The 25,000-nt window shown below is 42.3% G+C and overlaps 3 protein-coding genes across 6 annotated transcripts in view; 2 read left to right on the forward strand and 1 right to left on the reverse strand.

Moving 5' to 3' along the window:
• The window catches only part of LOC135092736 (E3 ubiquitin-protein ligase TRIM9-like), a 28,091-nt gene extending 25,536 nt beyond the window's left edge, over positions 1–2,555 (forward strand). Inside the window, 4 exon segments of the mRNA XM_063991394.1 lie at positions 1–66; positions 931–1,149; positions 1,649–1,821; positions 2,182–2,555. The exon segment at positions 1–66 is cut by the window's left edge and continues 73 nt beyond it. Coding sequence (XP_063847464.1) covers positions 1–66; positions 931–1,149; positions 1,649–1,821; positions 2,182–2,319 — 596 coding nt within the window. The 3' untranslated portion in view covers positions 2,320–2,555.
• A 9,319-nt stretch (positions 2,556–11,874) lies between these two features.
• On the reverse strand, positions 11,875–23,041 carry LOC135092738 (basic salivary proline-rich protein 1-like). Of its 4 annotated transcripts, XM_063991398.1 has the most exons (10): positions 22,957–23,041; positions 22,117–22,392; positions 18,081–18,244; positions 17,031–17,259; positions 16,475–16,625; positions 15,713–15,845; positions 14,813–15,049; positions 14,123–14,304; positions 13,030–13,146; positions 11,875–12,470 (listed from the first exon to the last, which is right to left on the reverse strand). In XM_063991398.1, the coding sequence occupies exons 3-10, from the start codon at positions 18,238–18,240 to the stop codon at positions 12,423–12,425; spliced, it is 1,257 nt and encodes a 418-aa protein (XP_063847468.1). In that variant the 5' UTR covers positions 18,241–18,244; positions 22,117–22,392; positions 22,957–23,041; the 3' UTR covers positions 11,875–12,422. The 4 variants fall into 4 exon arrangements, with proteins under 4 accessions (XP_063847468.1, XP_063847466.1, XP_063847467.1 ...); XM_063991396.1 differs by lacking the exons at positions 22,117–22,392; positions 22,957–23,041 and adding an exon at positions 20,676–20,786 and having other exon boundaries at positions 18,081–18,272; XM_063991397.1 differs by lacking the exons at positions 22,117–22,392; positions 22,957–23,041 and adding an exon at positions 20,676–20,784.
• The window catches only part of LOC135092555 (3'-5' RNA helicase YTHDC2-like), a 25,111-nt gene continuing 21,301 nt past the window's right edge, over positions 21,191–25,000 (forward strand). Inside the window, 1 exon segment of the mRNA XM_063991171.1 lies at positions 21,191–21,332. The gene's annotated coding sequence lies outside the window, so the exon portion shown is untranslated.

The following is a 25,000-nucleotide window of genomic DNA, read 5'->3' on the forward strand; positions in this document are numbered from 1 at the left end:
TCCGAGCGTTCAACAACACTGGTACTTCAGCCTTCTGTGAGCCGTTGTGCCTGCAGACTGCCCAAGGTGAGGGGCGGCATGGGGAGGTGTGAGTGGGCTGGGGCTGGGCAGGGTGAGAGGCACAGAGGACAGAGAGAGGTGATGGTGTTTCTTTTACAATGTACAGGGACTTGGAGGTGTCAAATAAGCAGAAATCTTGTAGAAAAAACATGAAAACTGATTGGAAAGGGGTATTAGTGTGTTTGATCTGCTAAATTGCACCATTTTGTCCTTATTATTTCCTGTAGTGTATCCTTGCTTGTTAATCATAACCATAAATATTAAAAAAAATACAAATGCAGAAACTGGAAAAAAAAAATTCACTTAACATTTAACTTATGTACTGCAGTGTGACAGAACAATACCACCTTGCAGTACTTAGGCTGATCGTACTAAAATAAAAATATTGTGTAAATTCAGTGAAACTCATATATTTTAAGTTGTGTTAAATTGCATTCATGTTAAAAAAACTTGTGTAAACTGAGAGTCACCTGTATTATAACATGCTGGGACAGGATGAGAGGGATTGCAGGAGTCTGTGAGAGGAGTACAAGTTAAGATGAGGCTGTTCTCAGGTGTGTCTGGGTCTTACTGCTCTTAACAGATTGTGTTGGAAATAGTCAGGATTCCCTTGTATTTTCATGATGGTATTGGTATTTTAAGAGGCTCTAGTGGGAGTTATTTGGGTTTCCTTGTGATTAATCATCTCTATAGCATTTGAGAAGTCCTCATGACATAAACTATTTCAAAACACAACCCTTTACTCTCACCCTCCTTCCATTCAGCCAGTCAGTCAGTCAGTCAGTCAGTCAATCAGTCAGTCAGTCAGTCAGTCAGTCAGTCAGTCAGTCAGTCAGTCATCATCATCATCACTCTTCCTCACCCTAACAGTGGCCTGGTTCACCCTGGAGAGCAACCACCCCGACATCACCCTGGGGGAGGGGGGCTGCACCATCGCATGTGACTCCTACGAGCACCGTGTGGCCCTGGGTTCTGTGGGGCTCTCCAGGGGCACTCACTACTGGGAGTTCAAGATTGAGAGATACGATGGAAATGCTGATATCGCCTTTGGCCTCGCACGTGGTGATGTGTGTCGGGAGGTCATACTGGGTGAGTCTGTGTGTTTTGGTGTGTGTGTTTGTGTGTGTGTGTGTGTGTGTGTGTGTGTGTGTGTGTGTGTGTGTGTGTGTGTGTGTTTGTGTTGCAGTGTATTGGGACTGAATCAAGCTTGTGTTGTCCTGTATTTTGTGTATTTTTGTTTCTGTGTTGGGCTTTGTTCAGTTCTTTCAACACCTCACGTCAGCTGCTGTTAGGCTCCAGTGGATGTTTTAGAGTTTTCAGGGGTGTTTTCATGATTCCAGTGATTGTTCAACAGGATGCAGTGAAATTTATTGAGGTTTTCAAGGGTGTTTTCGTGATTTTACTGATAATTTGAAGAATGACTGTGGTTTTCAAGGGTGTTTTCATGATTTTACTGATAATGTGAACACTGATTGAGATTTTTAAGGATATTTTCATTATTCTATTATGCTTCTAGTTATCCAAAGTTCTTCAACATCATATTTTCTGCATTCACCAACATTTTCTGCATCTTCCTTCATCCCTCAAGGCAAGTGTGGGGGCAGCTGGAGCATGTACATAGACAGCGAGAGGTCCTGGCTGATGCACCACGGAGAACACTTCAACAGGACAGCAGGCGGTGTGAGGGCGGGAGACGTGGTGGGGGTCCTGCTCAACCTCACAGAACGCACCCTTAACTTCTATGTTGGTGGAGACTTGCAGGTGTGTGTTGCCCTTGTTGTGTTTGGCTGGTTGTGTTCACCTGATTGTGCTGTACAGTGTTCAAGCAAGGCCCACTTTGTCCTGTCTGTCTCCACATCTATATTTGTCCATCTTCTCTTTAATAAGTGTACACTGTCTGTTATAAGTATTTTTTATTTGTTCATGATTGTTCTTATCTCTCAACCCTGTTATTGTGCTGTCAGTCAGTTAGTCAGTTAGTCAATCAATCAGTTAGTCAGTTAATCAGTTAGTCATTCAATCTGTCAGTCAGTCAGTAAGTCAGTTAACAATTCAGTCAGCCAATCTCAATCAGTCAGTCACTCAGTCAATCAGGCCATCAATCAGCTTTCCATCCTGCAGGGCACCATATCTTTGGCTGGAGTGACAGGCGTCCTGCATCCCGCCATCAGTCTGAACCGCAGTGTTGTGTTGACTTCCCGCAGCGGCCTGCACCCCCCGAAGCAGTGCCTGGCTGCTGCCGTCGACCCTGTCACCTAGGTGCACACACACCCACACCAGTGTGCATTTAGCTAACATCACATACATATATAGACATATGCATACACACACTTGTTCGGTTTGGTCATACCCACACACACATGAATACATTTATACACACACACACACACACACACTCATACGCAGGACAGAGGCAGCTGTATGTAAGTTTATGTGTTTATGTGTGTATGTATATGTGTGTGTGTGTGTGTGTGTGTGTGTGTGTGTGTGTGTGTGTGTAAATACGTTCATAGATACACATGGAGGACAGTTAGATTTAGCATACATAGTGTAGCTCTGTCTTGCTGTGGTCTTCTGTTCTTCCATCTCTTGTACTATTATTTTTTACAAACATTTATATAACTTTTTTTTTTTATATTATTTACTCTTTAAAGTCTTGGAGAGTTTAGGGAAGTGTGCTGGCTACATGCAGTCACTCCTTAAATGAAGCTGGTTTTCTATTATATCCATTTCCTTTCTTTCCTACATGTTATTCAAATTTTGACCATTCTTTGTGAGGTCAGAAAATACATATTCCTGTTTTCAAGTAATGTAGTCACCCCTTAGGTAATACTGGCTTTCTTTTATACATTTTCTTTCTCTTTTTTTACGTATCATTCACACTAACCTTTCCTCCCAAGATCAAGAACAAGTACAGTCCCCCTCCCACACACTGTAAGGTATCGTCAGCTTAACACTTCCTTACGGCTGAGTTTACGGAAAGTGATTAGACTGGCGATGCTGAGAAATTCAAGTGAAGTTTCAGGATAGGTAATTAGAATTTTCTATGCATTTTTAGTTGATTTGAATACAACACTACTTAAAGTAATGCAGATACTTAATACATTTACAACAACAGTCCTGAGCTTTATAAATCGTGTCACTTTTTGATGTATCCAACAGTTTGGAAATGGGAAGAAGAGTTGCATGTTTAAGCTTCAAATCAGAATGGAGTGAGTGATTGAAGTTAACCCTTTCCCTGCTATTTGGCTCATCTTTCCTCCATCACTAACCAGCATGGGGCGTTTCCTCTTGTTCTACAGCTACCTCCAAACCTTATAGGGAATAGAATCTGCAAAATCTATTCTTTTTCATCTCCTGTTTCATATGTACTTTTAAAAAGACTTCATATGTATTTCTTAGTGCTGTGACTTGTTGCTTATTGCAGTGAAAGGGTTAAGTAAGGTTAGGTCCAGTCAGTGCTTGGATGGGTGTGATTGGACTGACATAAGAATAAAAGGGAAGCTGCAGGAAGCCATCAGACCTACACGTGGCGGATGAGAAGGACGGAGGAGGTTAGGTGTAGATGGAGCCCCTTCATCACTTCATCTTCTACTGTGCGTTTCATAAACTCAAAATAATCTGATGGAGGTCATATTTCTCAGTCAGAGGAGCCAAAGAATGTCAGTAGAAAGGAGGAAAGATAAAAGATGTAAATAAAAATCCAATTTCTCATCCACACAGTTAAGCATTAAAGAATGTTAATAGAAAGGAGGAAAGATAAAGATGCAGATAAAAACTTTATTTCTCATCTGCACAGAGTCAAAGAATGTTCAATAGAAAGAAGGAAAGGTAAAGAAAGATACAGATAAAAAACATTTGTCATCCACACAGAGCCAAAGAATGTTCACTATAAAAAGAGGGAAGATAAAGAAAGATACAGATAAAAACATTTCTCATCCACTCAGAACCAAAGAATGTTCATTATAAAAGGAGGAAAGATAAAGAAATCTGTAACACCCCACACTATCGTATCTTCTGCTGTCTATCTCACACACTCTTCATGGTGACGAGGAATAACTATAAGTGTTTTGTTTGTGTTGTTGGAGGAGGTGTAATCTCAGTGTTGTGAGTCAGGTACTGGTGACTACCTGGTGTACAGTGAGGGCCAAAAGTCTTGTTGTCACCTCTCCTTTCTGCTGCTTGTGTTTTTATCACTCTTCCTTCAATTGTCCATCTCACTTACTTTAGCTGTCTGGTGCTCATATTCCCCGTTAATTAATCCATCTCACTTGCCGACAGCCTAACCAGAATCTAACCTGTATTTTTCCTTTGTTTCTCAGCCTCATTGCCTAACTGTCTTAAAAAGAGAGAGAGAAAGAGAGACATAACTTTTTACTGTTCTTTCATTTGTATTAATTTCTTTTCCTTCAGTCTAACATAAATTTTAACCTCCACTTCTTTCACCTGTATTTGCCATTTCCCCGTCAATCCCCAACCTCATCTTGGACAGCTGAACAACAACAAAAAGTTACTTTCTACACTTCTTTCCTCAATATTTGTCATTTTTCCTTCAAATTTTAACCTAACTCCAGCATCATTTTCTACACCTCATTCATCTGTAATAATTTTTTATACTCCAATTTCTCAACTTATCCTACAACAATCTAACAAAAGGGAGGTTTTCTGCACTTCTTCCACCTTCACTTACCACCTCCCTGTCAGATCCCAAACATACCTACAAACAATAACTAGAAAACCCCAGACAGTTGACCAGTTTCCAGCCACACAGGACAAGAGATGAAAGGAAAGCCACAAGACACACAGTGAAGGGAAGTGTGGCAAGGTGCAGGACTTCTGGCTACCACTGTACATTGTATTTAGTAGTAGAGGGAAAAGGATGAGAGTGAAGTGAAAGAAACCAGTGCATGCTAGTGTGTATGTGAGTGTATGTGTCTGTTTGTGTGTGAAGGTTGTAATTATAGATAAAAGAGGAGAAGGAGGAGGAGGAGTGCCAGATGGAAGAGTAAACAAGGGATAATAAAACGGAATAGGAGGAAAAGAAGAATGAGAAGGAGAGTACAAGAGTAGAATAAGAACATGGAATAGAAAAGAGGGAAAGAAAGATAAAAAGAGAAAGAGGAAGAGAAGGAGAATGTAAGCAAAGAAGAAAGAGAAGTAAGAATGGAAGAAAAGAAGATAGGAATAATGAGAAACAAAAGAAATAGGTAGATGAATCAAGAAAAGGAGGAGAAGAATGGTGATAAGAACCATTGCAAGAGATAGATGGAAGAAGAGGAGAAAAAAGAATAAGAAATATGAGAAACAGAAGAAGAGGTGAAGGAGGAAGAAGAATAAGAAATATGATAAATTATTAAGAAGAGGAGAAGGAGGAGGAAGAAGAAGAGGCAGATAGGAAGATAGAATATTTAATCTATCCCTGTATATATTGTACAGTACATTTAGCCATTCTTAACACTTAAAAACGCCACTTATCATTACTACTACTACTACTATTACTACTACTGTTATCATGTATCATTATGTATCATTACTATTATTATTTTCTAGTCCATTAAGCATTTGCTAGGAAGGAAAAAAAATATTATTATTATTATTATTTATCATTATTATCATTTGAGGACTTCAAATGTCATATCTATTTTTTTTTCTAATTATTATTATTATTATTATTTTATTTTTTTGGGTAGTTGGTGTTATTGATATTATTATTATTATTATTATTATTATTATTATTATTATTATTATTATTATTATTATTATTATTATTACTATTATTATTGTATGGTAGTTGGTTGGCCCTGTGTTATATTTGCTAGTCTCCGGGCCACAGTGGCAGGGAGAGGCACTCTGACTGTGGTCCGCTAATGTACGGTGTTCGGAATGGCCGCCCTTTTTCCTTTAAGCTAGAAGAATGTTGGCTGGTGGCATCAGAGTTGTTTATTTGTCTTTTTGTTTTTCGTTTTGACTTATTAATTAATGACTATACACTGGTGCACTTGGCTGATGACCGTACGCCGTTCCAAAGTCATTGTCATAAGCAAAAAAACGATCAAATGGCAAGACTGTTCTAGAAAAAGGAGAACACGTATGAAAACTTTTTTTTACTCCCCAATCCATAACGCAGTGTTTATTATTAGCAAATGTACCAATAAAGTTACAACAAAAATATAGTCACAAGAAAGAAAAAAAAAAAAAAAAAAAGGTCAGCCATCGTAAACAATAGGAAAAAACATATATACACGTTTGGTACAACACCGCGTTGCTCACAAGTCAAACATATCAGTGCCGAGTATCCGAGTGTATATTTACAGCTTATAATTTAGTTATCTTTTTATCTTTGAATCTTGCTTATGGGTGGATTCGAGTGTTTAAATATTTTGTTTACTCATTTATTCGTTTTGTATTTGGTTAATTAAATAATGGATATATGTTTTCAAAGCATTATTATTTTTACTGTATACAGTTTTTATTTGACTGTAGTCAGATATACTGTAGATTCTGAAAAAAAAAAGTAAATATTTCGTTGTCGCTTTTGAAATGTAGAGTTTTGAATTTATTACATTGTTCCCATTAGACAAGAAAAGAAAAAAAATATATGGTTATACAAGTCCATGTAATTCTGAAGGTTTAAAGGAAGGAGGTTGGTCACTTTTGAGTCGAAGGAAGAGGTTCAAGGGTGACTCACATTTGAGGTTGACCTTGGCTGAGTGATCTCATATGGCAGAGCGACACTTAGGTAGTGGTTCCAGTGCATTATTATTATTTCAAACATTATTATTATTATTATTGTTATTATTATTATTATTATTATTATTATTATTATTATTATTATTATTATTATTACTGTTACTATCATTATACATTTTTAAATAGACCAGACCATTCAGAAGAGGTCAGACAGTCAGGTTACCTCTATAGTGCAGGTCAGGTCAGGGTCAGGTCACGCAGCTTCCGTCCTAACTTACTTCCATATGACATACACACACACACACACACACACACACACACACACACAGTAAGCAATTTTATCCATACGCGGCATTTCCTTAGTTAATATTTCCTAGGACAACTTTTTATACCACTCGGCAATCTGATAATGGTGAATAAAGGAAGAAATATACACGTGCCTCGTTTTCTTTCACTCCTTGGTGGTTGGCGCGGTGTCTTGGGTGCTTTTGTTGTTATTTTAGTGAAGTGTGATTGAACTGAGAGAGAGAGAGAGAGAGAGATAAGTATGGTTTTGAGAAAAAGAACACCACGTCCATCGCTCTCGCACAATCAGGATTGGGAAGAGGTGTATTCGATTTTTAAGAGAGAGAGAGCTCAACTTCACGTCCTGTCTCTCGCTCGATGAAGAGCCCGAACGCTGCCAGGAGCCGCACCTTCACCCTGCCAGCCAAAACGCGGCGGTGCTCGTACCTCTCAACACGCGCCTGTGAGGAGCAGTCTGAGTTAATGTCCATTTAATACTCGAGTATTATGGAGATTGGTCTGAGTCTGACACCCCATTCACACCACATGGATGCGCAAAGTACTCAAGGGGAGTGCAGGCACCTCCCCCGCCAGACAGGAACACGCAGTGATAAATGATGCAGGACCCAAATTTCACTTTTTAATACCTTCTGGGAGGTCGGCAGACTGCCCAGTAAATGGAAGGAAGCCACCATCATTGTAATAGCCAAGCTTAAAGGGTCTGATGCTGTGCACACAATCTTCCCACTCACTCAGCTGTGTGGGCAAGACTAGAGCGAATCGTACTGAACATTCTGGTCTGGATAGTCGGATCGGGAACATCAGGATTTGTATGCCTATAGCAGCCTCCTGTCTAAGGAAACATCTGCCACCTCAGCCACAACCTGGACACCCTGCTGCTGCAGCCGGAGCGGCCTGCAGTAGTCAGATTCCCCAGTGTCCACACTGATAATTACCGTTCAGCTTGGAGCGATCTATGAGGCAGCTCCTTCTTTTGCTACACAAGCCATCTCAGGTGGGCTGGTACAGGTGGGCTGGCAAAAGATAAACACCACCACCAAGATATATATATATATATATATATATATATATATATATATATATATATATATATATATATATATATATATATATATATATATATATATATATATATATATATATATATATATATATATATATATATATATATATATATATATATATATATATATATAGATAGATAGATAGATAGATAGATAGATAGATATAGATATAGATAGATAGATAGATAGATAGATAGACAGATATATATATTTATTTATTTATTTATTATCATTTATTCATCATTTAGTCTTTATATTGCTGTGATTCTTGGTGAATAGCCTAGGATTGTCTTTGCTTCAGCGTTGTGGTTTGGCTAATTCTTGATATTTCTTTCGTTCACAATCTAAGTTTTGTTTAATTTTTGTTCCTGTTTTTTAGGCTTCTAATTTTCAAAAGTTCCTCTGTATATTTTCTTTATTTATCAATGTTTTCCTTCTTTTCGATTTTAAACAAGATTTCCACCAGAAAGACAATTGTTACCTATCGGTTATTCATCATTATTCTTTCTCCTAGAAAATATTCCAGTGTTTCCTCTCATGCTTGATCACAAAAAAAAAAAAAAATCTTAGACTTTCATTTTTAAGTCAGTTTCTTTAATTTAACTTCAAGGTATAATAATACAAATTTCGTGCTACTTAATATACCACGAGCGTATAGCAATTATTACCACATTGTTTATTTTTATCTTATTATCTCTGTAAAAAGAAATTATAGACATTCTGTATTTTCTGTTGCTTTTTTTATCACCTAGACGGATGAGGATAAGTTGATAAAAAAAAATAAAGTAAAATTTTAATTAATAAAATTATGCGTATTTGATTGTCCAAGATGGCGGAGGAGTAGAGGATACGATCTGGCTGTGGTTGTTGTTTTCTCATTTCTTGGTTGCTGTATATTGTGAGAGGTAAGTTACACTGACGCCTGTGTATACCTGATGACTGTGTGTGTGTGTGTGTGTGTGTGAGATTCACCTACGGTCGTTTGCTGGTCACCCAGCCAGCCATTCCCCTGCGGAAAGAGCTAGGAGCTTACAGTGACCAGTCTTCAGATAGGACTGAGACCGCTGACACACCACACACCGGGACAGCGAGGCCACAACCCCTCGGGTTACATCCCGTACATACTTGGTGCTAGGTGAACAGGGGCTCAAGAGGCTCGCCCATTTTGCCTCGCCGCGCCCGGGATTCGAAACCGTGTCTTCTTGGTTGTGAGCCGAGCGTGCCAACCACTACACTATGCCGTGTGTGTGTGTGTGTGTATGTGAATTTGTAGGAGAGAGAGAGAGAGAGAGAGAGAGAGAGAGAGAGAGAGAGAGCATATTTAAAGTTACGTTTTTTTTTTGTTTCTACGGTTCCAGTGTCAGATTAAGAGAATTTCTACATCATGAACTGTAGAAACACCTTTGAGAACCCGGATTATAATCTGTATGGCCTTTGATAATAGCCTTGGTGGGAGAGGAAAGTGAATACGGAGCCAGACGAACCGAGTGACCGAAACCCCGACCCGTGTTTCGAAGCGTTTCATTCTCGCGGGACTGTTTTCAGAGGCTGAGGAGACTTTCATTTCGAAGTATTAGCAAATTCTACAGTTATCTTTATCATGTGTTAAAAAATAGGAATCTGTCTTTCTTCTTAATATCCTTAAATCACTTTGGTCTTCCTCTCTTCCTGTCTTCACCCTCTTCTAGTTGACTTCTGCGTCTTCTGCCCTGTCTTTGTCTTCCTCGCTAGCCATTTCCTCACTGCATCCTCTTAATCCCTGCCTTTGTTCTTCTTCATTTTGCGTTTCTTCATCTTCTATCCTCCTCTGTCTTACTCTTTAGTGCATCCCTCAAACGTTCACAGATTTTCCTCTTCCTGCCTTCATCTTCCTCCTCCATTTTATTCCTCTATGCCTTCCTCTGCCCTTCACTGTCTTACTCCCCTATGCTCTGTCATTTCCGTTTTCTTCACACATTTTCCTGTTGTCTTGTCCTTAGGAACTTTTTTTTTCTGCTATTCTCCTCCTCCTGCCTCTTCTCCGTACTCCCGTTTTCTTTTCCTCCTTCAGTACATCCACAAGCCTTCTCTTTGGTTTTCCTTTTCTTCCTCTTTCAGTACATACATCCATAAACCTTCTCTTTAGTCTTCCTCTCTTCTTCCTCACCTTATTGTCTCCTTTTTCTTCTTCCTCCAGCACATCCACAAACTGCCTCTGGTCTTCTCTTCCTTCTCCTCACTCTATTCCAGTAGTTCTCAACCTTTTTCTCTCCATTCCCCCCCTTCATGAATTCTCAACATTCGTGTGGTTCCCCTTCATTTTTCTCCCAGATCATACATGCATACATACACACGTACACACACATTCGTAACAATATTATGCAACTTAAAATTATATTGCCAAAGTAATCAATCAAAAGAAGAAAATTTTCCTCTGCCATGACAGTGATGCAAGGTTTTTTTTTTTTTTATTCAGATTTATAACATTATTTAGAAATGTATAATGCCCTATAAATTTCTGCCATGTCCCCCCAGGCTGAGAACCACTGCTCTGTTCTGTCATTTCTCCATAAACCTTCCCTTTCAGCCTCTCTTCCTCCTGCCTCCTTACTGTAAACAATTTTCTTTCTTCAGTCCTTCTAACCAGGCCAAACCAAAACCAAACTTGATCTGACCCAACACTGACATCCGCTCAACACCCGGAAACACCCAAGGCAGGTCATTCAAAGCTCCTTCACTGTACTGGACAATTTATTTTACGACAAGGGAAACACCAGTTGTACAAGATGGGTTAGTACAGTCGTTAGTCGGAAAAGGAATGGTCAGGAGTTGTTAGCCCGTTACATCATTGTGCAATCCCAACAAGGCAATTACTGCTGCCTCTAACAATGCCTTGTGGAATTTTGTACTCTTCCTGTTTGCTTATGATACAACACATGCTCTGTACAACGGCCTGTTCTGAAACGCTCTACTCTCTCACTACGACCATTTTCCAAGGCCACAGGGATGATTAGCCAGGTTTTCAAGAGTGTTTGTCCTGTTAATAATGTAGAAATTTTGTTAATCTGTCACTAGAACCATAAAAACATCCTTCGGAGCCTGCACGACTTCAACTTCAGCCTTTTGAAAGTAGTGTGGGACAGAAGTCTTTCTTAATGTAGCCCCAAGAGAGACCAACGTGTCTGTCTGTCTGTCTGTCTGTCTGTCTATACATTTGTTTTGTTCATGTGTCTGGCAGTTAGGTGATTTGTCTATCTGTCTGTGTGTCTGTCTATATGATCCATTTATATGTTTGTATGTCTGTTTGTGTGTCTATTAGTTCATGTCTGACCATCTCATTTATTTGTCTGTGTGTCTGTATGTCTGTTTATTTGTCTGTCTGTCTGTCTGTCAGGCCATCTCATCCATTTATCTGTTATGTTCATCCATCCACTCATTCTCTCTCTCTCTCTCTCTCTCTCTCTCTCTCTCTCTCTCTCTCTCTCTCTCTCTCTCTCTCTCTCTCACACATAGCAGAACTGAAGGCCTGAAATAATTAATCTGTTGCATTCCACCTCCTTTTAATGGCTAACACACTACACTCCACTACCTCAGCTCCTCACATGCCTCCCCCGCCCCTCACCATTACTGCCTAACCTAGCCTAGCCCACCATTACTCGTCAGTTATGTACAGTGCATTGTGTCACAGTGCATGGGAACACTAAGGAATGCATCAATGTTTTCTTCCTTTTTCTTCTCAATAGTTCATAGTTCTTGTAATTAGGGTTATTCATGATTTTCTCTCTCTCTCTCTCTCTCTCTCTCTCTCTCTCTCTCTCTCTCTCTCTCTCTCTCTCTCTCTCTCTCTCTCTCTCTCTCAGCAGTTTGGTGTGACAAAGATTTCATGAGGAGAATTGTTGCTTTCCAAAGTTTTTCCTTGCATAGTCTTCTTTTCATTTTTTTTTATTATTCTGTATCTATTTTATCTATTTATATACCACACACACACACACACACACACACACACACACACACACACACACACACACACACACACACACACACACTATATATATATATATACACATCTGTTTAGAAGAAAGAAAAGAAAAGAAAAAAAATAACAGGAAAAATGTGTGACTCAATCCTTTCAAAACACAAGTAAAAAATGCACACACTAACACACATTCCTCTCTCTCTCTCTCTCTCTCTCTCTCTCTCTCTCACACACATAAAGGACACCAAGATGAAGAGTGTGTTCAGCCATTCTTTCAGTACAGACAAGGACGTGTGTGTGTGTGTGTGCATGTCGGCCTCACATGTCCCCTGCAGTCTGGTGCTGGCTCAGTAGTAGGGGCTGCGGGAGTAGTTAGATGGCGCCGTGTTGTATGACTGTAAGAGAGAGAGAGAGGGAGAGAGGGCATTAGTGAATCGTCATATTGTAATCAGTTGTGTACAGGTTGTGGTGGTGACGAGATGCAGGATGGAGCAGCAGACCTTTATTTCTCAAATGGTTAGACAGTGAGTCTTCCTGAGAGGGAACAGACAAGTAGTGATGGGACTGCTGCTTATGTGTTCCTCCAAGTGGATCAGAAGGTGACTTTGCCTCACCTTCCTGTTCCCTGATCCGCCTGCAGGATACTGAAACTGCTGCCTCACCACTGCCTGTCTAGCTTCCCACTGTCCAAATGTTAGACAAACAGTGATCTGCTTCATCCTGTCTCCTCACCACCACAACCCACTCATTGCTCCAGTCTATACGATCAGCAGTGTGTTGTATTGCTGAGTGTGTCTGTTTTTTAAGTAGCAGCACACATGCACACATTAGTATTGTAATATCACACTTGCCCTGCTTGTATACTTTTATCTTTTTGGACTGCTACCAAGTAAACAATGTTAGCACACACACACACACACACACACACACACACACACACACACACACACTCACCCTGGGCTTGTTGTCAGGCTTGACAGAGTGTGGCGCTGAGCTGACCACTGTGGTCTGGGACGAAGGAGGAGCAGAGCGCACTGGGAACCCTGATGTTATGCTGCCACTCTTGGCGCCCTGGTGGTGGTGAGGGAGGGTTAGCAACTGTAGCATTCACTGAGGCAGACTAGTAAACAAAGTGAACACTGATTTACTGTACTGGAGCTGGAGTGTGAGGAGGACAGGAGGAAGGCTGAGGAGATGACAGCACAGGACAGGAGGAAGGCTGAGGAGGTGACAGCACAGGACAGGAGGAAGACTGAGAAGGTGACAACACAGGACAGGAGGAAGGCGGAGGACAGGGCATGAGGAAAGGAAGGCTGAGAAGAAGAGGTAAATATTACATGTTGAAACAGAACAATTTAGAAGAGGAAGAGGGAGGGAAACAAAGAATAAGATGAGAGGAGAGACAAGGAAGAATACCAGGAAGAGACAGAAGGAACAGTAACAAGAGTAGAGAGGAGGAGGAGGAGGAGGAGAGGACAAAAAGAACAAACATGAGAAGTGGAGGAAATGAAAGAGAATTATAAAAAAAAGGGGCATAGAAAATGAGAGGAACAAAAAAAAAGAGGCAGAGAATCACAGAAAGGAAAGGAAGAAGAAAAGAGAGATAGAGAACTACAGAAAAGAAAGTAGGAAGAAAAGAGAGACAAACACAGGGAAAACCACAGAAAGGAAAGAAGAAAAGAAAGACACTGAGGAAAATAGGCAGACAGAACCACAGAAAAGAAAGGAGGAAGAAGAAAAAGAGAGAGGAAGACAAGAAAAGAAGAAAAAGAGACTGGAAGAAGACAAGACAAGAAGAAAAAGAGACTGGAAGAAGACAAGACGAGAAGAAAAAGAGACAGGAAGAAGACAAGAGAGAAAGAAAAAGTGAACGATAAAGACAAGGGGAAGAAAAAGAGGATAAAGACAAAAGAGGAAGAAAAAGAGAAGAATAAAGACAAAGGAAGAGAACAGAAGAGAGGAAGAAAAGAAAAGGGAGATGGAAAGAAGACAGAAGAGAGGCAGAGGAAGAGAAAGAGAAACAGACAGTGAGGCAGCCACCACCTACCCCTGGGTGTGGCTGCTGTACTGGCAACACTGCCGAGTGCAGCGCCAGATGGGACCGCACGGAGGGCTGGAAGTACTTCTCCTGCACCGCACCACCTTCACCCCCCGGCAAGAATGCCCCACCCCCTCCTCCTGGCTTGCTCTTGTGCTCCATGGGCTGGTGCAGGGACGACACGTGGCTTCCTGCAGGAGATAAGATCAGGTAAGATAGAGAATTTTGATCTATCCATCTATACACCAGGCCAGCAATACATTATTCACACTCTTAGCAATAATAATGATGGTGGTGATGATGATAATGATGATGATTATACTACTACTACTACTACTAATGATAATGATTATCTATCTGTATACCAGGCTGGTAATCACACACAGGGCAGCCCAGACAAGGCACCACACACAATCATTCACACTCTTATCTCTGTCAGTTCCTGGTGGCAAGGGACAGTCTCATGGCCCATCCTACTACACTCCAGGAGCTTAGGCACAGCACAATTGGCCTCATGTTCTGGTTTACTCTTGCCCATTCATAATGAGACCATTCCTTATCCTGCACCTACTCTAGTCCTCAGACCACAGAGACAAAGACAAACAGAGAAACACGTGAACAGACAGACACACAGAAAGATAAATTAAACACACACACATACACACACACACACACACTCACACACACTCACACACACACCTCTACTACTCTGCAAATACACAGGCTGGAGATGCTTATCCTCGCGGGGCTGTGGGGGCTGTGGCGGCTGTGAGGGGGGTGCTCCTGAGGGTGTGGGGTGTGAGGCGTTGGACGGGGGCAGGTAGGTGACGCCTTGGGAGGTCCTCTGGTACTGGGTGGCATTGGAGTGTGGCTGGGATGCACCATGGTAGTAGGGACTCTGACCGGTCACGTAGACACTGGTGTTGCTGGTGGTCTCTGTGGGAAGGGAAGGAGTGTCTGAGGAGTGACTGGCTGGAAGGAAGGAGGGAGTGTCTGAGGAGTGACTGGCTGGAAGGAAGGAAGGAAGGAGTGTTTGAGGAGTGACTGGTTGGAAGGAAGGAAGGAAGGAGTGTTTGAGGAGTGGCTGGCTAGAAGGAAGGAAGGAAGGAGTGTCTGAGGAGTGACTGGCTGGAAGGAAGGAAGGAAGGAGTATCTGAGGAGTGACTGGCTGGAAGGAAGGAAGGAGTGTCTGAGGAGTGACTGGCTAGAAGGAAGGAAGGAAGGAGTGTCTGAGGAGTGACTGGCTGGAAGGAAGGAAGGAAGGAGTGTCTGAGGAGTGACTGGCTGGAAGGAAGGAAGGAAGGAGTGTCTGAGGAGTGGCTGGTTGGAAGGAAGGAAGGAAGGAGTGTCTGAGGAGTGACTGGCTGGAAGGAAGGAAGGAAGAGTGTCTGAGGAGTGACTGGCTGGAAGGAAGGAAGGAAGAAGTTTTTGTGGAGTGACTAGAAAGAAAATGCTTGCAAAGTGACTGGAAGGAGACTGAGGAGTGACTGACTGGATAAACATCTGAAGAGAATAAGGGAAGCTGCAGGAAGCCATCAAGCCTACACATGGCTGATGACACACACACACACACACACACACACACACACACAAACTTACTGGTCGTGGGTGGGGTGACAGGAACAGTAGGAGGAGGGTGCCCAGACAGGTTCTTGAATGATGTGTATGGCATCTGCTGGTAGGTAGGCTGCTGGGGGGGCGGCGAGGGGGTGCGGGACCTCTTGAGTGAGCCCTGTGGTGGGGGGAGAGGGTGGAGGTGGAGGGTGAAGTAAGGAGAGGAAGGGAGGTTATGGGATTGATCAGAGAGAGAGAGAGATGAGATGAGGAAGTAAGATAAAGGGAAGATACAGAGAGAGAGAGAGAGAGAGAGAGAGAGAGAGAGAGAGAGAGAGAGAGAGAGAGAGAGAGATTAATACACCACGTTACACAACATCAAACCACCACCACCACCACCACCACCACACACACACCCTTCTTTCCTAACACTCTAACACCCTAACACACACACACACACACACACACACACACACACACACCACGTAGTGTATTGATAAGCACAGTCGGCTCACAACCGAGAAGGCCCGGGTTTGTATCCCAGGTGCAGTGAGGCAAATAGGCAAGCCTCTTAATGTGTAGCCCCTGTTCACCTAGCACCAAGTAGGTACGGAATGTAACCCGAGGAGTTGTGGCCTCGCTGTCCTGATGTGTGGTGTGTCAGTTGTCTCAGTCCTACCCAAAGATTGGTCACTGTGAGCTCTGAGCTCTTTCTGTAGGGTAACGGTTGGCTGGGTGACCAGCAGATGACTGTAGGTGAATGACACATACACTACCCCCTTCCCTCCCCATCCGCCACTCACTCACCGGGGGCACAAGGGGCTGGGGCTGGGCGGGGGGCACCTTGTAGCTGTGCAGGGGTCCACGTCCTGTTACCAGGTTGGACTGAAACAGCATCTGGGGGTGGCCACTGAGGGGGATGGTGCCGTGCTGGTAGGAGTGCACCGTCATCAGCTCACTGCGGGGAAGGGAGAGGTGTTAGTGCTGTGGGGAGGAGTACGGGGAAGGGAGAGAGGGAGAGGTGTAGGGAGGGAAGGAGAGAGGGAGAGGTGTGTGTGTGTGTGTGTGTGTGTGTGTGTGTGTGTGTGTGTGTGTGTGTCTCTCTCTCTCTCTCTCTCTCTCTCTGTGTGTCTATCTCTGAATTAATGTTTTTATCCACCTCTCCTCTTCTCTCCTCACATACACACTATTAATCTCTCTCTCTCTCTCTCTCTCTCTCTCTCTCTCTCTCTCTCTCTCTCTCTCTCTCTCTCTCTCACAAAATTAGCATCATACAACACAGTCCTTTCCACACTTTCTATCCCCTTCCTTCTCTCCTTAAGACTCCTTCCCCACACTCCTGCTTCCTCCTCCTGTGCCGCACCTCTCCTTCATGTAGTTCTGCTGCTGCTGTGCCCGCTTCCTCGTGTCGTCCTCATTGAGCACCACTTTAAGGTCCTGGAACAGCTGGTGCTTCTGCTTCTTGAGATCGTGAAGGTCCTGCTCCATCTGCACGATCTTCTCTCTCGTCTCCTCCAGTGTCATCGCCTGCTGCTTCTTGCGTGTCTCTCGCTCCTTACGCAGCCTCTCCTCCTCTGCATCTGCCTCTTGTTCTGTGGGATGACGTGGGATGAGAGAATGATGGTGCTTGTATGTGTGTTTGTGGTGAAGGGTGAAGGAATGTGTGTGTGTGTGTGTGTGTGTGTGTGTGTGTGTGTGTGTGTGTGTGTGTGTGTGTGTGTGTGTGTGTGTGTGTGTGTGTGTGTGTGTGTGTGTGTGTGTGTGTGTGTGTGTGTGTGTGTGTTGGAGTAGGATAAAGGAGTGAATAGAGAGAATGAGGGGAGGTATGTAGGGTATGGAGAGGAGAGTGAAGGAATGTGTGTGTGTGTGTGTGTGTGTGTGTGTAAGGTAAAGGGCTGTAGGAATGGAGGGAATGAGTGGAGGCATGTTGGGTAGGTAGGAATGGGTGAAGAAATGCAGCCTTGTCAAATAGAATACTTTTTTTTTCTTGTCTTATCAAATACAAGAAAATAAAACACACACACACACACACACACACACACTTTCTCTTTCTTATTAAATATAAGAAAACACACATACAAACACACACTTTCTTTTCTTGTGGTCTCATCAAATATAAACACACTTTTTTTTTATGGTCTTCACACACACACACACACACACACACACACACACACACACACACACACACACACACACACACACACACACACACACACACACACACACACATCATTATTATATTATAGGTTGATTGACCACAACTTACAATGGAATACAGGTCTCCAACACTAAAATTGTAAAAACCATCAGTTACACACACACACACACACACACACACACACACACACACACACACACACACACACACACACACACACACACACACACACACACACACACACACACACACCTTCCTTCTTCCTTTTGCGGTCCCGAATGATGTGTGCCTTGAGGGACTCCCACATGGCGCGGCTCATCTTGGCACGCTCCACCATCACCACAGGGGTGTAGCGCCGGTCACTGCCCTCGCCCCCTCGCCCTCTCTTCTCTGCCTCCGCAAACTTCACCATCTCTCTGCAGGGTGATGGCGAGGCTTGAGGCGCTGGGGTGTGGAGTGTGGTAGTGTTGGGGTGATGGAGTCAGTGGTACAGGGTATACACACAACCAGGTGGCAAAACAAAATCCTCAAGAGATGCTGGGGTGTTGAGGTGAGGCGGCCTACACCAGTTAGTCTTATTGTGATATGTGGGGCAGATGACTCAGTGGACATAAGCTTAATCCTTTCACTGCTACTTGAGACACCTTTCCTTAATCATCAGCCACTGAGACACTTCTTGTTCTGTGGCCACCTATAAACATTACACTGGCTATAAATTGGAAAACCTGCCCTTGTCTTCCCTTTCTTTGTTGTAGACGCTAATTAAAATCCCATATATTGTTTTTAGTGTTGAGAATTGTTGTATTGCAGGGAAAGGGTTGATGTACTAGTTGTGGGACTATTTCAGGGTAAAACAAGATGCCTTTTAAAAGTATCAATCAGTTTTAAAAGGCACTTTACACAGAAATAATCCCACAATTAGCACATCAACCCTTTGCCTACAATACAACAATTCTCAATGAAGGGATCACCTGTGAAAGTAGATAACTCATTTAACTCTCTCATTGCTGCAATGTTGCATCTCTAGCTGTCTTCTACTGCTATTTTCATGCTAACTACTCTTCTGATCTTGCTGACTGCATGCCTCCCCTCCTCCCGTGGCCTCGCTGCACAACACTTTCTTCTTTCCCTCACCCTTATTCTGTCCACCTCTCTAACACAAGAGTTAACCAGTATTCTCAATCATTCATCCCTTTCTCTGGTAAACTCTGGAAATCCCTGCCTGCTTCTGTATTTCCACCTTGAATTCCTTTAAGAGGGAGGTTTCAAGACACTTACTTATCCTTCAGTTTTTGACTACCACTTTGGACCCTTTTCTAGGACTGGCATCTCAGTGTTTTTTTATATTTTTTTTATTGGATTTTTGTTGCCCTTGTCCAGTGTCCCTCTTACATAAATAAATAATAATAATAAAAAAAAACTAGCCTAATCCTCTCATGAAAATGCTTATGTTATTTCAGTGTTATCCAAATAATTAAAGTTCCCATATCATTAATTTATAAGAATTCAAATAGTAAAAAGGTCTCTCTCTCTCTCTCTCTAACACTTTATCATGCCTTTCATTTACACAGCAGGATTTCAAGTCAAAACAAACTCACAACAAACAAGTCAGTATTATTTCAGTGTTGCACCAGCCTCAACATAGCTTTTCCTACCCTTCTCATCAGACAGAAATTTGAACCCCATATATACTCACTGCAAATTATTTATGATGCTGACAGCGATTTTTAAAGATTTATCTGTTTATTGGGGAGGTAAGCTCGCTCGCTCGCTCCTGTGACAACACTGGGAAGTGAGGCACCCACGCGTGATGGGCAGGCAGTAACTGATTTCAAGTTGTTTGGTTAATTCGGTTTAATTAGATGTTTGGTTAGCTTGGATTAATTTGGGGATCACCTGAAGATCCGCCACCCCAGCCGCACTCGGGGTGGCAGATCTTCAGGTGAGACAATCTGGGGTGGCGGATCTTCAGGTGATCCCATACTTTTAATGAAGTAAACTTTTTTCTGCATTTTTTATATCCACTCAGTTTTTTAATGCGTTCATGTTGTTAGGTTTGGTTAGGTTAGGTTAGGCTAACCTAACCTAACCTAACCAAGTGAGAGAGTCTGGGGTGGCGGATCTTCAGGTGAGACAATCTGCGGTGGCGGATCTTCAGGTGAGACAATCTGGGGTGGCGGATCTTCAGGTGATCCCTGTGGGGTGGCGGATCTTCAGGTGATCCTAGTTTGGTTAAGGTAGTTTCACTATATTAAGTACGTTTGTGGTGCGTGACAGAGGCTGGCGGCCACGGCGAGCGGCGGGACAGCCAGTGAGTGTTACTGCTGTTACTTATTTGTGAGGACCACACTATTTTTCTGGTAGATTTCAGTTATGTTATGTTAATCTGTCTCGTTATTAATCTGTCTAGTTTCTAAGGTGAGGGGTGGGGAACAACGAGCAAATTCAAAACAGACCGAACAGGAAAAAAAAAAAAACTTTCGTCCGGAATAGTGAGACTGGTCGAATAGTGATATTTAACCGAGCTCTTTGCAAACTAAAATTTTAAGGGCAAAATAAGTTAAACAATAGAAAAAAAAAAAAAAAAATAAAACAGCGCGCGCACACACGCCAGAAAACGGGAATTCAGATAACCACAACTTCAATAGAAAATAAATAAATAAATAAAATAACAAACCAACCACCAATCACATTCAAACAACCAAATAACAACAATAACAAAGCCAGAGCATAACATCCCTTAATCCTTCTTATTTCCTTCTAAACACCACCCACGCATCCTTATTCGTGACCCTGAGCACCATTACGCTCGCATCACCCCGCTTACACCAGAACAGGGACACTCACAGGTCAGGGAATTACGGAAGTGTATTGAAAATATCTTGTTTTCCTCTGCGACTCTTCCTCTTCTTCCTCTTGTGGTTTTGGGTCGTTTCATGTCCTGTTAGTCGCTTTTACTGGCTCGTTTTCCTTTTTGCACTTTTTATTTGTTTTCATTACCATAATGTTTGTATATTGTTATTGTATGGATTTGTGTTGTTACTTTTGTTGGGCTATTTCTTGACTTTGTTTTCTTTCTTTGGAATTGTGATATTATTTTTGTATGCTTATTTGGCTCGTTTTCCTTTTCTTTCCATTCTTACGTATTTTCACTTAGTTATCGGTTTTCCATCCATATATTACATATATTAATTAATTTTTCAAATAATATTTAAAGCCAGTGAACTACAAAAAAAAAAAAAAAGACACCTCAAGGATTAATGTGAGGTTAGAGCAAAATATCGAGATAACAAAATATTTCGAATTTTTCTATTAGGTTAGAAAAACACCCTATAAGGCACAAAATCCATTACAATCTCAGCAACCAATGTATTTTCAAACTTCAAATTTATTCATTATGTTTGAGGAAAGTGTAAAGTACAGTCTAAAATATCGAGATAACAAGGTCCCTCACTCAGATTGGACACAAGACGGGACCAACACAGGAACGAAGGAAGGCGGTAGGTGAGTGTTGGCCAGACTCACTTGTATACCCTAATTAACCCCTCCAACTCAGGTAGACACGTGAATTTTTTTTTATTTTCTAATTTGTGATGGGAAATAACCTTCGTATCCGAACTTCCAGACGTTGACTATTTATTTCTGGACAAAATATGACGTCTTTTGAAACCTGGGCTTGGTGAATGAAAGGATCAGTTGTAGAGGTAATGGGTTGAATGAATTTAAACGTAACCTAACCATGACACCCGTGACCTCAGAGGAAAGTGCGGGTAATATTGAAATAACACTTGCGTTTTCATCCTTGGGTTAGATTAAGTAAAGTTTAGATTCATTTAGTTCATTACTTCAAGCAGTTTCTTACGTATTCTATTGGCGCCTCTCCAGGACAAGCAGACGTGGGGGCCTGGTGGGAAAGCGGGCTGTTAGGGTGGGAGGTGGCAAAAAAAAAAAAAAAAAGGCCAAATTTGGGAAACCTCAAAAGTCCAAGGACACAAACACCGATATTTTAGGAAATCCCTAAAAGATAGTCAGCAAACGGAATATCCGCCGCCCCTCCCTTCCCATACCCCACGCTACGCTGTCCAAACCTTTTGAAGTCACTAACCTAACTTAACCCAACCGGGGGCTGGAACCCCTCATGGACATAATCTTACGGACACTAAACATAATTTGACTGGGTGGGCTTTGTCCTGGACCTCCCTTAAGGACATTATCCTAACCTAACTGTGGACAGCTTTGCTCCCCCTGGAACCCCCTCCCCCCTTAAAGCTTTAACCTAATCATATACCTTGATAGGAAGAGGAAGGCTTAGGGTGTGGGTGGTGGAGCTCTTCCTCCTCCTCACAGGCTGCTGCACCACACAGTGTTCACCAATCCATTGATTTCAGCAACACTGTTCCATCTTAAAAAGTGCACACCCAAATCATCTTGCTTGTGGAACGGCACAATAAAATCCTGGCATTTAAATTTACATCCACTGCCCTTGGATGCCATTGTGACACCGAGAACCAGTACGGGTAGCTGGCTGACTGCCGTGGCTGCCACGTATACACCTGGTGATTTGCTGAAAGTAATTGACACATTGACTGGAAATAAATGACATTGTAATACGTCATTAAAAGGACAGCTCTCGTTGGCTGAATGAAAGAAATACAAGAGAGCACGTATCATTCCATACTGAAAACCAACATACTAATACACACATCAGTGTCCCTCCAAGTGATCCTCATTGGCATGGACTTAAAATTTGTGATGCGACACAAGATGATGTTACTGCAACATAACCGTGTGTGACCCAACACAAAACTCCCACGTGTGTTGTACAGGGAGTGTTCATCACCAGGGGTGCATCATTTAGCTGCTGTTAGCAAGATTTACTGACCCGAACAGTCACTGTCTGGAAATTAGTAGGTTTAGGTTATCTCCATTATATAATGGTAATGTTATTTCAGTATTATCTCTGTAGTGGTGTGACAGTGGTGGTGATGTTGATGTGACACTGGTGGTGGTGTGACAGTGGTGATGATATGACTCATGACGTGACAGTGCTGTGGTGGTGGTGATAGTGATAGTGATGTGATAGTGGTCTTAATATAACCACCACTCATGTGAACTTGGGAACACATACATTAGGAAATAGTCATCCTGTGTTGCATAAGGAACTTGATCAGTGACTATGCTGCCGGGTTTGCACACACTGACTCACGCACGTTTTTTTTTTTTTTTTTTTTTTTTTTTTTTTTTTTTTTTTTATGTAGGAAGGATACTGGCCAAGGGCAACAAAAATCTAATAAAAAAAATGCCCACTGAAATGCCAGTCCCTAAAAGGGTCAAAGCAGTGGTCAAAAATTGGTGGATAAGTGTCTTGAAACCTCCCTCTTGAAGGAATTCAAGTCATAGGAAGGTGGAAATACAGAAGCAGGCAAGGAGTTCCAGAGTTTACCAGAGAAAGGGATGAATGATTGAGAATACTGGTTAACTCTTGCGTTAGAGAGGTGGACAGAATAGGAGTGAGAGAAAGAAGAAAGTCTTGTGCAGCGAGGCCGCGGAAGGAGGGGAGGCATGCAGTTAGCAAGATCAGAAGAGCAGTTAGCATGAAAATAGCGGTAGAAGACAGCTAGAGATGCAACATTGCGGCGGTGAGAGAGAGGCTGAAGACAGTCAGTTAGAGGAGAGGAGTTGATGAGACGAAAAGCTTTTGATTCCACCCTGTCTAGAACAGCAGTATGCGTGGAACCCCCCCAGACATGTGAAGCATACTCCATACATGGACGGATAAGGCCCTTGTACAGAGTTAGCAGCTGCGGGGGTGAGAAAAACTGGCGGAGACGTCTCAGAACACCTAACTTCATGGAAGCTGTTTTAGCTAGAGATGAGATGTGAAGTTTCCAGTTCAGATTATAAGTAAAGGACAGACCGAGGATGTTCAGTGTAGAAGAGGGGGATAGTTGAGTGTCATTGAAGAAGAGGGGATAGTTGTCTGGAAGATTGTGTCGAGTTGATAGATGGAGGAATTGAGTTTTTGAGGCATTGAACAATACCAAGTTTGCTCTGCCCCAATCAGAAATTTTAGAAAGATCAGAAGTCAGGCGTTCTGTGGCTTCCCTGCGTGATATGTTTACCTCCTGAAGGGTTGGACGTCTATGAAAAGACGTGGAAAAGTGCAGGGTGGTATCATCAGCATAGGAGTGGATAGGACAAGAAGTTTGTTTTAGAAGATCATTAATGAATAATAAGAAGAGAGTGGGTGACAGGACAGAACCCTGAGGAACACCACTGTTAATAGATTTAGGAGAAGAACAGTGACCGTCTACCACAGCAGCAATAGAACGGTCAGAAAGGAAACTTGAGATGAAGTTACAGAGAGAAGGATAGAAACCGTAGGAGGGTAGTTTGGAAATCAAAGCTTTGTGCCAGACTCTATCAAAGGCTTTTGATATGTCTAAGGCAACAGCAAAAGTTTCACCAAAGTCTCTAAAAGAGGATGACCAAGACTCAGTAAGGAAAGCCAGAAGATCACCAGTCGAGCGGCCTTGACGGAACCCATACTGGCGATCAGATAGAAGGTTGTGAAGTGATAGATGTTTAAGAATCTTCCTGTTGAGGATAGATTCAAAAACTTTAGATAAGCAGGAAATTAAAGCAATAGGACGGTAGTTTGAGGGATTAGAGCGGTCACCCTTTTTAGGAACAGGTTGAATGTAGGCAAACTTCCAGCAAGAAGGAAAGATAGATGTTGACAGACAGAGCTGAAAGAGTTTGACTAGGCAAGGTGCAAGCACGGAGGCACAGTTTCGGAGAACAATAGGAGGGACCCCATCAGGTCCATAAGCCTTCTGAGGGTTAGCCAACACACCTGACTGGCCGCTCTATCAGCACTAGTGATAAAGCAGTGGGAGGAAAAAGAGGTAGATAAGGGTTGACAGGATCAGTGGGCACACCTGTCAACAAGATAGTAATGCAAGTCAGTTTATCATAGTGGTGTAGGGGACATAACAAAGGTGGCATAAGCTGTCCCCAGGGTCAATAGTCAGAATAGGACAAGAAATAATGGCTTAAAAAAATCTATTTATTTAAAAAAAAAAAAAAAAAAAGACTGGAAGGAATTGGTCGTCAGATAGAATGGTGGATGAATGGAACTCAGTAATCAGGCTGTTGGTGCTGAGTCGGTA

This window comes from Scylla paramamosain, chromosome 40 (genome assembly GCF_035594125.1).
Source record: "Scylla paramamosain isolate STU-SP2022 chromosome 40, ASM3559412v1, whole genome shotgun sequence".
In the NCBI taxonomy this organism is placed as follows: domain Eukaryota; kingdom Metazoa; phylum Arthropoda; class Malacostraca; order Decapoda; family Portunidae; genus Scylla; species Scylla paramamosain.

Bases quoted from the DNA above. Each gene is read 5' to 3' on its own strand.
- LOC135092738 (XM_063991396.1), bottom strand. From the start codon at position 20,766: ATGAAACGACCCAAAACCACAAGAGGAAGAAGAGGAAGAGTCGCAGAG. The intron at 15,050-15,712 runs GTAAGTTTGTGT...CCCTTCCCACAG, and splicing joins TGTCACCCCACCCACGACCA to AGACCACCAGCAACACCAGT. The intron at 12,471-13,029 runs GTGAGTGTGTGT...TCTCTCTTACAG, and splicing joins AGCCTGACAACAAGCCCAGG to TCATACAACACGGCGCCATC.